This window comes from Lissotriton vulgaris, chromosome 1_1 (genome assembly GCF_964263255.1).
Source record: "Lissotriton vulgaris chromosome 1_1, aLisVul1.2, whole genome shotgun sequence".
In the NCBI taxonomy this organism is placed as follows: domain Eukaryota; kingdom Metazoa; phylum Chordata; class Amphibia; order Caudata; family Salamandridae; genus Lissotriton; species Lissotriton vulgaris.
In genome coordinates this window covers 716,282,737-716,296,419 of record NC_141685.1, presented here as the reverse complement: position 1 = coordinate 716,296,419, position 13,683 = coordinate 716,282,737, and the positions used below count along the sequence as shown (strand labels likewise).

Below are 13,683 nucleotides of genomic sequence, written 5' to 3'. Positions count from 1 at the left end.
CATTAAAGATAGGGAATACAGCAGCAATTTGCTGTCTATTTCAATATTCCTAATGTCATATTCGAAAGTTAGACGATTATTAGGTCTTTAGTGATCCTATCAACTATAAGGCACTTTACCAGTCATTTAAATTTTGTGGTTGCTAAATATTTTAAGTTGTTGCTATTAAAGTAACTTAACCCACCTAGAGCAAGAAGCCATATCATTGAATCAGACAAAAAACTTTTTAAACTTACACAGGTGAAGAAAAGAGGAGTGATATTAGAGGAGGAAAGAAAAAAAGAGAAAAAAGAGGAAAAAATAATAACTTATGCTTATACAAGAGTAACAATAATACTACATAAATTATTAAACAATTCAAGTCTAACCAGGAATAAGCATTCAGAACTTATTGCAAATATCCACAAAGGCTCAATAACTATATATATATATACATATATTTATATACGTGTATCTCAGTCAAGCTTCGGTGAAGAAAAACCTCAATTCACATTTTGTCTAAACATTTCATATTTAGTATTGTATCCCAAAACTAAGTAACTGTATATGATCACAATAGACATCCAGATTCTTTAAGGTTTCATCATACATCCTACAGGAAATAATGCAGTTCCTGATCGACATTAATCCCACACTCCACAGCTCGAATTCCCTGTTTACAGAGAAACCGTGGGGACGTTAGTGGCTGTTTTTCCCTTGTTCCCTAGAGCCACAGATTTGAGGCAGATAAGATAAAAATAAGTAACTTGCGCACTATAAACCCAGCCACCTATGCACAATATGATCACCTATATTTGCTAATCACTTAATAGGACAAGCATTTGCAATGCAATCGGTCTCGCATTTGTGGCGGAGCGATTGGTACTGTAAATTACAATATCTTTCCACAGACGAGTTTCAGAAAGCCATCTCTGGCTAAGCCACCCTCTCTTCCCTACATAAAACAAGTGTTGCTGTGCTGCAAATCCTAAAAGACGTTTGTGAGCTCTGAGTAAAACTCGGGAGCAAAACTCTTTTCAGATGCAAGCTTGTCACAGCAGTAACATAGCACAGATTCACAGCGTTATAAGTAACAGTTTTAACACTATTCCAACTCATCCTTCTCAGAGGACAAAAAACTGCAAGGATTAGAATTGCCACCGGAACGTGACACTTGATGGTACCGCCTAGAGGCGGCTGGTTCTGCAGTACAGATTGCCATACAGTGCGCTACTTTAAACATTCAGTCAGGCTCCCTACAGATATCAGTGGCTGACCGTTATTTCCATGGCACTATAATAAACATGGTCAGCGACTGGCTGCCGCCCCCCTCCCAAATGACCACACCAACTCCCGGACATGTGAACACAAAACATGGTTATCTTTGGAAGGCGGGGGGTCGCGGGACCCCCCGGCCGTATTTATTAAGTTATAAAATTGAAAATTTTAATAGCATGATAAATACTTTATACAAAAATCAGCAGGACATTAGATACAATGTTGTCAACAAGTATGAGAGACTAACCTTAACAGAGACTCTAATACAGGTTGTTTCCTAACCGAACTAACATCCTAAGCTAGATTTTTGTATACTACATTTCTGGCCATATGGCATAGTCGCTAACCGGTGTCAGGTCCTAGTAGCTGCGCCTCACCTAAAGATGTGCGCATGCGTAGCCGGGCCTAGTAATTACCCGGTCCATGCCGTGAAACAATTACTAGCTGCGCCTTACCCAGAGATATGCGCATGCGTAGCCGGGCCTGGTACTTACCCGGTCCACGCCGTGAACTCCATTTACCTACTAAAGGAGGGCCCTTACTCTGCGCCATCCGGTGACGTCATGAGTATGCGCGCGCGGGGTGGCTACCAGCCTAAGGAAAGCGTGACTACTCCAACCCGCGCCCCTTTGAAAAGCAATTACCTTGCCCCTGAAGTTCTATGAGGTGCCAAGGGCACCTCCCCTTGGGCGGGAACCTCCATGGGATGATGCCCGCCCCCTCAGACCTTAAAATAGCTGCTCACCGGTCATGACCTTACCGCATGCCCCAAACCTAATAAATACGACGACCTATGGAAGAAAAGATCTAAAGGACAACTACTCTAACTAATATCACATAAAATCAAAATATCGCTACAAAGGAAAAAAGGCCTAACAGAAACATCACAATGCAGCAAAATTAAACATATTTCACTAAAACGGGGAAAAAAGGCCTACCAGATCATTTATCAAACAAATACTTCAGTCACATAAAAGCTCGTTAAACCAGGCCTTGTGCTAACAATAACTCAGCAAAGTATATATACATTGGACTGATACAGTTTCAACCAACTAGTTCCAGGGATGGTGGGTGGGATAACAAGAAGCCCCGAGCGCGGGGCACGACACTCTGTGGGGGAGCGTCCAGGGAACAAGAGGGTCTCCTGGGCGCTCCCCGCTTCTTTATCCTCAAGGGGCCAGGTGAGGGCGGACCCGCCCCCACCCAGCCCCTCCTGCATCCCGCCCCCCCCAGACCCGGAAGCCCAACAATGACATCCGGGTCAAGGGGGGGCGCCAACCAATCGGTGAGGAGGCGCGCCCGGCCGGGCACGCCCCCTCACCGAGAAGCTCTGAGGAGGGGGACGGTCGCCGCGCCGCCATGCGGGCGAGGGGGCCAAGGGCCCCCCTTTTCACATGGTCAGCGACTGGCTGCCGCCCCCCTCCCAAATGACCACACCAACTCCCGGACATGTGAACACAAAACATGGTTATCTTTGGAAGGCGGGGGGTCGCGGGACCCCCCGGCCGTATTTATTAAGTTATAAAATTGAAAATTTTAATAGCATGATAAATACTTTATACAAAAATCAGCAGGACATTAGATACAATGTTGTCAACAAGTATGAGAGACTAACCTTAACAGAGACTCTAATACAGGTTGTTTCCTAACCGAACTAACATCCTAAGCTAGATTTTTGTATACTACATTTCTGGCCATATGGCAAGGTCGCTAACCGGTGCCAGGTCCTAGTAGCTGCGCCTCACCTAAAGATGTGCGCATGCGTAGCCGGGCCTAGTAATTACCCGGTCCACGCCGTGAAACAATTACTAGCTGCGCCTTACCCAGAGATATGCGCATGCGTAGCCGGGCCTGGTACTTACCCGGTCCACGCCGTGAACTCCATTTACCCACTAAAGGAGGGCCCTTACTCTGCGCCATCCGGTGACGTCATGAGTATGCGCGCGCGGGGTGGCTACCAGCCTAAGGAAAGCGTGACTACTCCAACCCACGCCCCTTTGAAAAGCAATTACCTTGCCCCTGAAGTTCTATGAGGTGCCAAGGGCACCTCCCCTTGGGCGGGAACCTCCATGGGATGATGCCCGCCCCCTCAGACCTTAAAATAGCTGCTCACCGGTCATGACCTTACCGCCACAGGCCAGCATTGTTACCCGACGATCTGGCCTCCCCCTACTCAGGAATTCACCCAGGAGTGTGTTTACCCAGCATAACCCTCCAACCAGGCCCAGAGATTATTAGACCAAAGGACATTCCCTGACTCTGTTAAATGAACCCCATCCTTCAGGTAGAACCTTTCGCCCCATATACATCCATGTGGAATTGTCTGCAACCGGGGGGCTCGAAATAGTTTGTCCAACTGAGTATTGATCCTCTTTACCGAGTGATTCAAAGCCCTGACCGAGTCCCCCCCTCGCCACTGCCAACGAGGAATAAGTTGAGACCACACTACAATGCAACCCGGGCAAGTCTTGGCCACCCACCCTGCCGTGGAGATGATCTCTTCAATCAGGATGCGCCTCCCTAACTTCGCCAGATCATTCTCCCCTACATGGAGTATTACCACCGACGGGGTGGAGGGCTGCTGAGCTAAAAGTCCCTGGAAAAAACCCCTAAACTGACTGAGGCACAGGCCCCCCCTCCCAAAGAATGAGATAGTCAGCCCTTTACGCGCCGCCCTTTCCTGACGGTCTCCTGAAAGAAAAACACGCTCAGCACGCCTCACGTAAGAGTGGCCAACAATCCAGATAACCTTTGTCTTGTGTCCATCCTGTTGCTCGTGTTGTGATGGTGCCGTTTGCTGACGCCCGGCGGTGAGTTCCTCCCCCGCGTCACAGGTTTGAGAAACTGAAAACAAAAACATACCAAGCGTGAGCACCAAGTTGTTACAACAGGTCAATTCGTACATAACGTTTATAACACTCTGATGTCCATCTCCCGATGCTCTTCACATCCTCAGCTGAGAGACCCCTTAATGCCGCTTCTGTTGCAGCCCCTATCCTAAAGGAGTGGGTGCCAAATTCTCTAGGATCTAACCCTGCCTGTCTGACCGTTAACTCAAGGACTCTCCTAAACTGGAATCTAGTTAATGGTGTCCCATCAGCGTGACACAACAGTGCACCCACCGCCGTGCCCCCCCGCTGTCCGTGGAAGACCTCCACGTGGGAGACCGGACAGCAAGGATTGGCCCGAGCCCGTTGGAGCACTATGGTGTGACCCCGAGATTCCTGATCTGTCTTGGACCTCTGGATTGTCACCCACATAGTATCCTCTCTGATGGTAATGCTAGACCGCTGGAGGCCACCCAATTTATCCACTCTTGATCCTGCCACCAGTTCGCTAATCCTTAAGGCCCCATAAAAGGCCAGGGAAAATGCAGCTTTGAACAGGAGGACCTCCCACTGTGAGCTGCAGACCTGATGCAATGCATCCAGTAATGATGCCAACCGGGCCAATCCAATGGGCTTTCTCGTATCTGTAGAGTGTCCCTGCAGCCGGCGCCACCCCCTCAAAGCCTTGCGAACTATAAAGGTATTCGTGGGATCTCGCATGCCCTTAGTCTGTGCAAAGAAAGAGACCGCTGCCCTATGCCTGCTTGCCGCTGTCACGGAGCGCCGTTCCTTGTGCATCCATTCTAGATAGGCCTCAAAACTGGCCTCCTGTGCCCACTTAACTGCCCATTCCTGACCCAAGAAATTACAGTAAGACAAAAACGCCCCTTCGTATGCTGTCCTGGTCCTGGGTGCTAAGCTAGCAACCACGAGGTCCTGTAATCTGGGGCACCAATCTGCCAAAGAACTGCCGGGAAGTGTGTTGGCGAGGGGTCTGCTGCAGGAAGATGTTCCCTGAAGACCTGCATTTTACAACGAGAAAGGGAATCAGCAGCATTGTTGAGGATGCCAGGCACATGCTTGGCTCTGAAAACTACATTCCACTTTAAACATTGCAGCACGATCTCTTTTATCAGGCGTAGTATAAACGGACAGCGAGCCCCTTGTTGGTTTATACATTCCACCACTGTCATGTTATCTGACCAGAACACCACTGATTGGTTACATAGATGTTCTGCCCAGACCTTCAATGCCACCCATATCGGGAAAAGTTCCAAGAAGCCAATGTTGGTTGTCAGACCCCGTGCTCTCCATTCTTCCGGCCACCGCTGGGCGACCCATTTGTTCCCAAGGATGGCACCGAAGCCCACACTCCCAGCCGCATCAGTCCACAGGCCTAACTCTGCTGATGTAGCAGGGGGAGCTGACCACACTACCCTGCCATTAAAGCCCTCCAGGAATGCCATCCAGATATGCATGTCCTGGCGCACCTCAGATGACAGCCTAGTGCGGTGGTGCTTCTCCCGCAACCCCTTCATCGCCTGGGCAATGGAGCGTGAGAACGGGCGGGCCATAGGGATGACCCGTAGAGCAAAATTCAACTGCCCCACTACTTCCTGCAGCTGCTGCAAGGAAACCTTGTTTTTACCTAGGCATTGGCGCAGAGCTGCCTTAAACTTCGACACCTTGTCCCTGGGTAACCTGAAGCATCCCTCCACTGAGTCAATTTCAATACCCAGGAATTCCAGGCAGGTGGCTGGTCCAACCGTCTTCCCTGGTGCCAGCGGGACCCCAAAAGCACGCATGAGCACGCAAAATTCCTGCAATGCCCAAGCACACTCCTGAGAGTCCGCCGCCCCCAGGAAAAGGAAGTCATCCAAGTAATGCATGACCTGTTGGTGGCCAGTGACCTGTCTCATAGCCCATTCTAGGAATGAGCTAAATGTCTCAAAGTATGCACATGATATGGAACAGCCCATCGGCATACATTTGTCCATGTAAAACTTGCCATCAAAAGTGAAACCTAAGAGGTGGTGATCCAGGGGATGTACCGGAAGAAGGCGGAAAGCAGATTCTATGTCAGATTTTGCCATTAATGCACCTGTACCCAGAGCACGTAGTAAATCAACCGCCTGATCAAATGAGGCATACTTGACACTACAGATCCCCTCATCAATTGCATCGTTCAAGGATGTCCCCCTTGAGGCAGAGAGGTTGTGGATCAGTCTAAATTGGCCCCTTTCCTTCTTGGGTACTACCCCCAACGGAGAGCACACAAAATTGGGAACCGGCACCTCTTGGAAGGGGCCTGCTATCCTGCCTAGGGACAACTCTTTGGAAATCTTAGCGGCCACCACCTCTGGGTTCTGTGTTACTGAAAGCTGATTCTTGCAGTGTGGGCTACCAGTGTAACCCATTGCTGGGATCCTAAAACCTTGAGAAAAACCTTTCTGCAATAGAGTGGCTGCTGTGCGATCAGGGTATCGGTTCAACCAGGGGATCATTGCAAAAACGTCTATTGGCGTTGGAGTGGCATGCTGGACTGAATTACTCAGGCTTCCCCCTTCCCCTGTGACCGTGATTACCTTGCTTGTTCCTACACGTTGTCTCGGGATGGGACGGGTGCCCACAGATTGAACACGCATGCCTAAATCTACAGGTACCCTGGGGCCTTGAGCAGGAGCGCTTATTAAAGTCCCAACACACCCCTTTTCTCTCCGCCCCCCCCCCCCCCCTGTTCTTCCCGGGGACCTCACTCCCCTGGTGTGACCGAAAGGGCTGTTGGGGCTTGGCGGAGAACACCCTGGGAGCGCTAGTAGACTGTGTAGGGGCCGTGTCCCCTGAGAACTGCTGATGCCATGACATGGAATCCACCGTGTCCCACGCTAAAGATGCATTAAACTCTTTGGCCTTCCTGAAATTAATATCATATTCCTTCCAGGCCTCGCCGGTATACTGATCGCTCCACCTCACAATCCTACTCATGTAGCAAGACATAGCTGCCTGGACATTTGAGGGCCGTTCAGCCGTGATCGCGGACAGGACAGCAAAGGCCCTGATCCAATTCTTCAACGTTTCCTCTACCTTGAATCTGGAGCATTGAGCCCTCCATTCACTTGGGTGCATCCATTCCTTCATTAACTTAGCCTGTTCCATTTCCCTATTATCCAACAACAAGGAATAAATGTACACATACTTCCCCGCCCAAATCATTTCCTTCACTGCCTGGGACACATGTTGCCCTAAGTTTTCACCCCTGGATGGCACAACGCCGTCCCCCAAAAGGGGCAGTGCCACCTCCTTACCATTCACGGGCGCCTGTGTTGGTGGTACACTATCTCCACTTGGCTGTGCTGAACTGGAACCTGTAAGTGAAGAAGATTTGGGCACCGCAATACTATCAGCCGCAGCTGCAGCCTTAATTTTTTCCACCAATTTAACCACCTCAGCCGCATGGTCGGCTGAGGGAAGACACATACCCCCTTTTCGAAGCCAAGGCAATAATGCCGCTATCTGAGACTCCAACTCAACAGGGACTGGGTCTGGACTGCCCGCCGGCGCATCTGGGACCCCAGGAGGAAGATCTAGGGGGACAGGCAAATTAGGCAATGGGGCCGGTGGCGATGGCCCACCCGGGGCTGGTGCCAGTCCCCCGGGTGGAGGGGGGATAGGTGCTGTAGGAGCAGCCGGCGCAGCAGGGAGCACCGGTACCATTGGTGCTGGGGTCGCTGGCAGTGGTGCCACTGGAACTGGTATCGTGGGTACTGGTACAGCGGGAACTGGTTCTAAAGGCCCTGGGGTTGGGGAACTGAACCTAGGCTTCTTTGCCCTGGATTTCTTAGGTGGAGTAACAAAATCACCCCTTGGCACAGGGGCCGTTCTCTCCCGTACTGGCCTCCCTGATGGGCCCGGGGGGTCAGTGGGTCTATCATTCATGCGGGCCTCTTCAACCTTACCCAGTCTTTTGCTAATTTGAGCCATTTCCCGCATCATAGCTTGCATCATGGCCTCCATGCTAGACCCCCTTTTACCACCCCTTTGCCCTGGCATGATCGCCCGCCTCGGCCCTACACTCCTTATGTTAACAGACCGTGCGCTCTGTACCTTCACCAGCTGGAGGATGTACAGGGGGCTGTAAGCACCATGCAACAGCGACCGCAACGCCCCGGCTTATCCGGTTTGTCTGGGGTGGGTAAACTCTAACGCAGACCCACCCGGCGGCAACTAGAAGCTATGAAATGCTAGCCCCCCGCTCTCCTCTTACCGATCAATCCTGCGTGCACCAGGCCGGAATCGGATCCTCCGCAACGTCTTAGGTCCCTCTCCTTGCGCGAAGTGCACCAAAAATTGTTGTTAGTTGCCTGCAATAGAACAATATATGAATACCGTGGAACAAAGCAGAAGCAGCGTTATGAACATACCAAACAAATTACAGGAGGCTTGAACTCCCACTGTTCACTCTTTGTAACTGCAAAACTAAAAAACGTATAATCACAATTACTCTCACATAAACCAGGATATTTATATTCAGCAAATCCACCCTCCTATCCAATGTCTAATTTAAAATTTACTGTTTTGCTTTCATACAGGGTCTCCCATCCAGGACCTGCCCTGGTCGACCCTGCTTCGCTTCCTCCCCGTGTACTCGATTATGATGCCAGGCGCGCGGGAAACAAAGCACTAATGCGATCGGTTTTATAATTGCCCAGAAATGCCGGAAATCCTACCTATCTGCCGAACAACGGAATTATTACACCGCCGATACTGCCCGGGTCCGTGTGTGCCCCAGCGATCTGAATACCGGTATTAAGAGCAAAATGCCGGCTGGCACACCGATCTCCAAAGCGGCCCCCCACCCCCGCAAAGTACCTTTTGCCGGATGATTCAGGCGCCTCACTATACTTGCTCGGCAAACCCGCTCCCCAGCCGCTCCGTGTCTCCGACGGCTTCCTCGCGTTACTCGGCCGCCCTGCAGTTGGATCACGAAGCCTGAAAAAACAAACCGGAAAAAGGTTAAATCAACAAGACGCCCCCCGAGCGTCGCTCCTCGTCTCCGACGGCCTCCTCTCCTGTCGCGATGCCCTCGTGCAACTCGGCCGCCCTGTGGTCCGATCACGAAGCCTACAAAACAAAACTGGAAAGGTTACAAAAACAAGAAGCCCCGAGCGCGGGGCACGACACTCTGTGGGGGAGCGTCCAAAGCCCCGAGCGCGGGGCACGACACTCTGTGGGGGAGCGTCCAGGGAACAAGAGGGTCTCCTGGGCGCTCCCCGCTTCTTTATCCTCAAGGGGCCAGGTGAGGGCGGACCCGCCCCCACCCAGCCCCTCCTGCATCCCGCCCCCCCCAGACCCGGAAGCCCAACAATGACATCCGGGTCAAGGGGGGGCGCCAACCAATCGGTGAGGAGGCGCGCCCGGCCGGGCACGCCCCCTCACCGAGAAGCTCTGAGGAGGGGGACGGTCGCCGCGCCGCCATGCGGGCGAGGGGGCCAAGGGCCCCCCCTTTTCAGTGTACTAAGTTTTAGACGCACTGTTAGAGGTGGCTAACAAGCCAGTTAATGAGGAACAAAGCCGAGAAACAGCTGCGGCAAGCAGGGAAAAGGTCAAGTCTGGACAAAGCACAAGTATGCAATGTCAGGAGTCAAAGGCAAGGAGACAAATTTCGTTTTATTTAGAGTGCCTCATGTTACCCTTCCTCTCCGCTGAAATACTTCAGCCATCCCCTTTACTCCCCTTAACCAAACTGTGTCTTGAGAAAATATCCGTTAAGTAGGCAGACTTGACGTAGATTTCCGCATGGGAAACGTTTTAAGTCCAGGTTCTGTACCACTACACATATGCCAGTGAGCCATTGTGAAATACATCCTAAAAATCTCACAGATCTAGATTCGTAGAACATACTTATCACTGGCATTGATTAGCATCGTTTGGGTGATTCTCGTACCTACTCACAAGATTCAATCATTCCACGGGATACCAAAACACAGTAAAAATATCACGATGCCTTGTAGTATGGTTACCTGAGGTAACGTGAAGCTGATTGCCTACTCTTAGTACCAACATTGCTAAACAAGACCTGAGAATCTTACCACTTCCATTAAATGTACCTAAGTTTATGAAAAAGGCATTAGCATAAATGAAGTGTTAAAACTTAAAAAAGGACCATTATATAATGTTTTTCGGTATATCTAACCAGCTGATTATATTTCCTTTTGAAGATCCGCCCCATCTCGGTCGGAAAAATGGGTTGACTGAATTTTCTGCTCAGAACTCCAATGTTCCTCACCTCAGCAGGCTTGCTTGCGTCCTCCTTCCGCGCTCCACCGTGGGATCTCAGCCGGTACGTGCCAATTCTGCTCACTCCACTTGGCGCCTTTTTAACGGCACTGGAGTGGACTGGCAGGTGGCAACCTCTCTCAGCCAATCCTGGAGCTGCCATCAGCGCCAGGATTGGCTATGGGCACGGTTACTACTCGCCCGCCTGCCCATTAGGAGACCAAGGTTTGAGCCTTTGCTCAACCCTCGCTCTCCTAATGGGCATGCGCCAGCAGAGCAGACAGTAGTGTAATGAGTGGGCATGGTGCAAAAATTCGCCCTCCATCCCCACTCATGCACACTTGTGCTGCTGCCTGTTGCTCCTGGTCTGACAATCATGTCAGTCAACATGTCATCGGACCACCCACACCCTTCAGACTCTGAAAGAGGTGGGCGGTCTGACGTCATGCTGACTGACATGATTGTCAGTTAGTTCTCCCTCGGGCCGGGCATCTTTGAACTTAAGTAAACTGATTCATTTTACTTAAGTTCAGGGACGCCGATGCTGTGGGCGGGGGGGTATGCCCCCACGCCCCAGTGGATGCACCGCGCCTGGCTGAAAGCCCAAAACCGGTCCTAGGATGCTTGTTTCCAGTCCAGGGAGGACCTGGCTTGGCAGTTCGAGCTGGACAGTTCCCATGGGGCACAGGGTCAAGACTGATTTGCATATGGCTGGGTTCAAACTGGAATGGCATGGTGAACAATAAAACGATGGATTTAGGCCCAGATCTCTGCACCGGGGTGAATGTATGACATTGTTCTGCATTCTGTCCATCAACTGTTGTTTTTGCAACACCCCCATGAACTCCAGGTACAATACTATATTACTGAATCCATCCAAGTCCTACTTGGGCAAATACCGTTGTAATGCAGATAAGTAGAAAAATCAGCTAATTGTTTTTTGCTGTAGGAGGGTCTGCCTTTTTCATATATTATGATTGTGGTACGTCCGAGTCAGAGCAACAAGCTAAACCACGCAGTAGCTGTGATTACAATTTAGCCCACTAATCAATCTCATACTTGAGGAAAAATTCCAAAAACATTTAAAACTGCTGCCCTCTTACAGATTACATTTACTCCTAAAAATTAAATATACATGAAAGGTAGGTATGGCCCATCATTAACTAATTACACTGTATGATGGAGCAGTAGTTATATTGGTTTTGGTCATGTACTTTTAGGATTCCGTGGGGACAGTCTGGGTTTCACTGTACTCATATTCAAAAGACAGAACTCCACAATTTGAAACAGGACTTGACATTTGCCCTGCTTAACCATACAACTTGGACCTTATATTAAAAGCCTTTCCATGCGCAATTAAAGAGGCGTCATAAAAAGGGCGGTGTCTTGAATACGTCATTTTTGCTTTGAAACATTAAAACCAGTGCATCTCAAAACTTTGTGGCAATTCACAAATGTAAATTGATGTAGCGAGATATCTACAGTTGATGTAAATCACTGCCTAGCTACAATTCACAAGCAGTTGGTTTAGAATTACACTTAGTTGTAGTCCTCAAAATAATGCTGGAAAATGATTGCTAATACCTTTGTAGATATATGTTAGGTGCAAATGGGCAGACTATAGTTTTATGTAGAGTAGGCATTGGCCTCTGCCACACTATGTTGAAATACAAAATGAAAAGTAAAGAAAATCAGACATCACCTGAGGAAAATAACACATACCTGGCACAAAGGAAGCACATAAATAGAACCACACAGTGGCTCCACCCTTTTCTCCTTGCACTGCCAGAGTTTGTGAAGTCAGACACCAGCTACAGTTGTGTTGTGTAGGATATTGTTTGTGAGTGTGTGTGTGTGTGTGTGTGTGGGTCAATGCGTGTGCATGTGTTTGGGAATGCAATGTATTATGATGTGCCTATGTGTATAGTGTTAGAAGTGTTTTGTATAATTCATTAACAATTTGCTATTTTGTAATTTTTTTAAGTATGTGCATCAGCTATGTTTGCATGTTTACAATGTGATATGTATGGCTTTAAGAAGTGTTTTAAGTTTTCTGTAATGTCTCAAGATATTTGATCACTTTTAAAAAAAGAATTATTTCCTTTTTCAACCTGTTTTCAACCTTTTTAGAATCTGATTTGTACAAGTGTCTGCGATGTGTTAAGTTATTTGACTTTATTTCTTTTATTATTTTTAATTTCTTTTTTTTTAAGCGTAGGTCTTTATGCTGCCTGTGTTAGTCCTTGCTTCCATTTAAGTGTAAGTTCCTTGCAGTGACTGTAAGTGGAAGTGGCCATGAGTGGTGTATGGCTTACTCTAATGCTTGGCTGGTCTAGAATTTAACCTGGGTTACTCTTTTGTAGGTCTACTTTTAAATTCATATGTCTCTTCCTGTGTCTCCCCATCCCATGTTTTCCTTTTATCCTCCCTTTGCAGCTAATTCACAACTGCGTTTTGTAGTGCATAAAATAGTACTGCATTAGCACTACTCTGTACTACAAAATGCAATTTACTAACGTATGTGTACATTCCACTAGCCCAGACACTCCTATCCTTTCTGTATGGAGATCATCACCATGTATCTGGAGCGGATGTATGACGTTACAACGCAGGCTATTACAACGCCTGCCTTTACAACGCGGTTTTTACATTGCATACCTTTACAACGCATAGCGCTTAGAGGTGCTGGATAGTGAAAAGTTTAATTTTCTATTCCAACTCCAGTCCCCGTGGACACTAGGGAAGGTGTTGGATAGAAAATTAAACTTATTCCCTATCCTAGAGAGCCCCCCAGCGCAATGCGTTGTATTGGTTTGCGTTGTAATGACCGTGTTGTAACGGTAGTGCATTGTAAAAGTTTCGTTGTAAAGGGTGTTTGCCATCTGGAGCTCTAGGCACAGGTTTACATTTTGGTAGTAGATGTGGGAGGGACCAGAGCAAGAGGCTAAAAAAATAGAATAATTAATAGACAATGGGTCGGATTCAGTGAGGTGTAAGAAGGGTTTAGGAAGGGACGTGAACCCACTCACAATGGAGGGAGACCAATTAAAAATCTTCTCAAATCAGTATTATCTGTACATCAGCTCCGTCTTCGAGGACATCTAGCACGACACATAGCCTTTCCCAAGTTCTATTACTAACTCCCATAGATATAATAGGAACCTTGGGAAATATTACATTATTTCCAATTTTAAATTAAATACATATAAAAAAAATTCAGTGTTAAAAAATGTATATGAAATAAAAAATTGTTTCCCACTCTTAATAAGGCACAGCAGTAAATAACCAGATTTAGTCTGGTATTCAGGAAAGAAGTGTTCAA

General features: G+C 48.5%; 2 protein-coding genes across 2 annotated transcripts in view; one reads left to right on the top strand and one right to left on the bottom strand.

Annotated features, from left to right (window-relative positions):
• The window catches only part of LOC147747702 (potassium channel subfamily T member 2), a 1,549,272-nt gene that overhangs the window by 1,398,413 nt on the left and 137,176 nt on the right, over window positions 1-13,683 (top strand). The window lies entirely within an intron of this gene.
• Window positions 6,574-7,571, bottom strand: LOC147747703 (uncharacterized). The gene has a single exon (XM_086936351.1). The coding sequence runs from the start codon at window positions 7,560-7,562 to the stop codon at window positions 6,633-6,635; it is 930 nt and encodes a 309-aa protein (XP_086792477.1). The 5' UTR covers window positions 7,563-7,571; the 3' UTR covers window positions 6,574-6,632.

What these genes read in the sequence shown, in the direction of transcription:
- LOC147747703 (XM_086936351.1), bottom strand. Translation starts at nt 7,562, where the DNA reads ATGTGTCTTCCCTCAGCCGACCATGCGGCTGAGGTGGTTAAATTGGTG.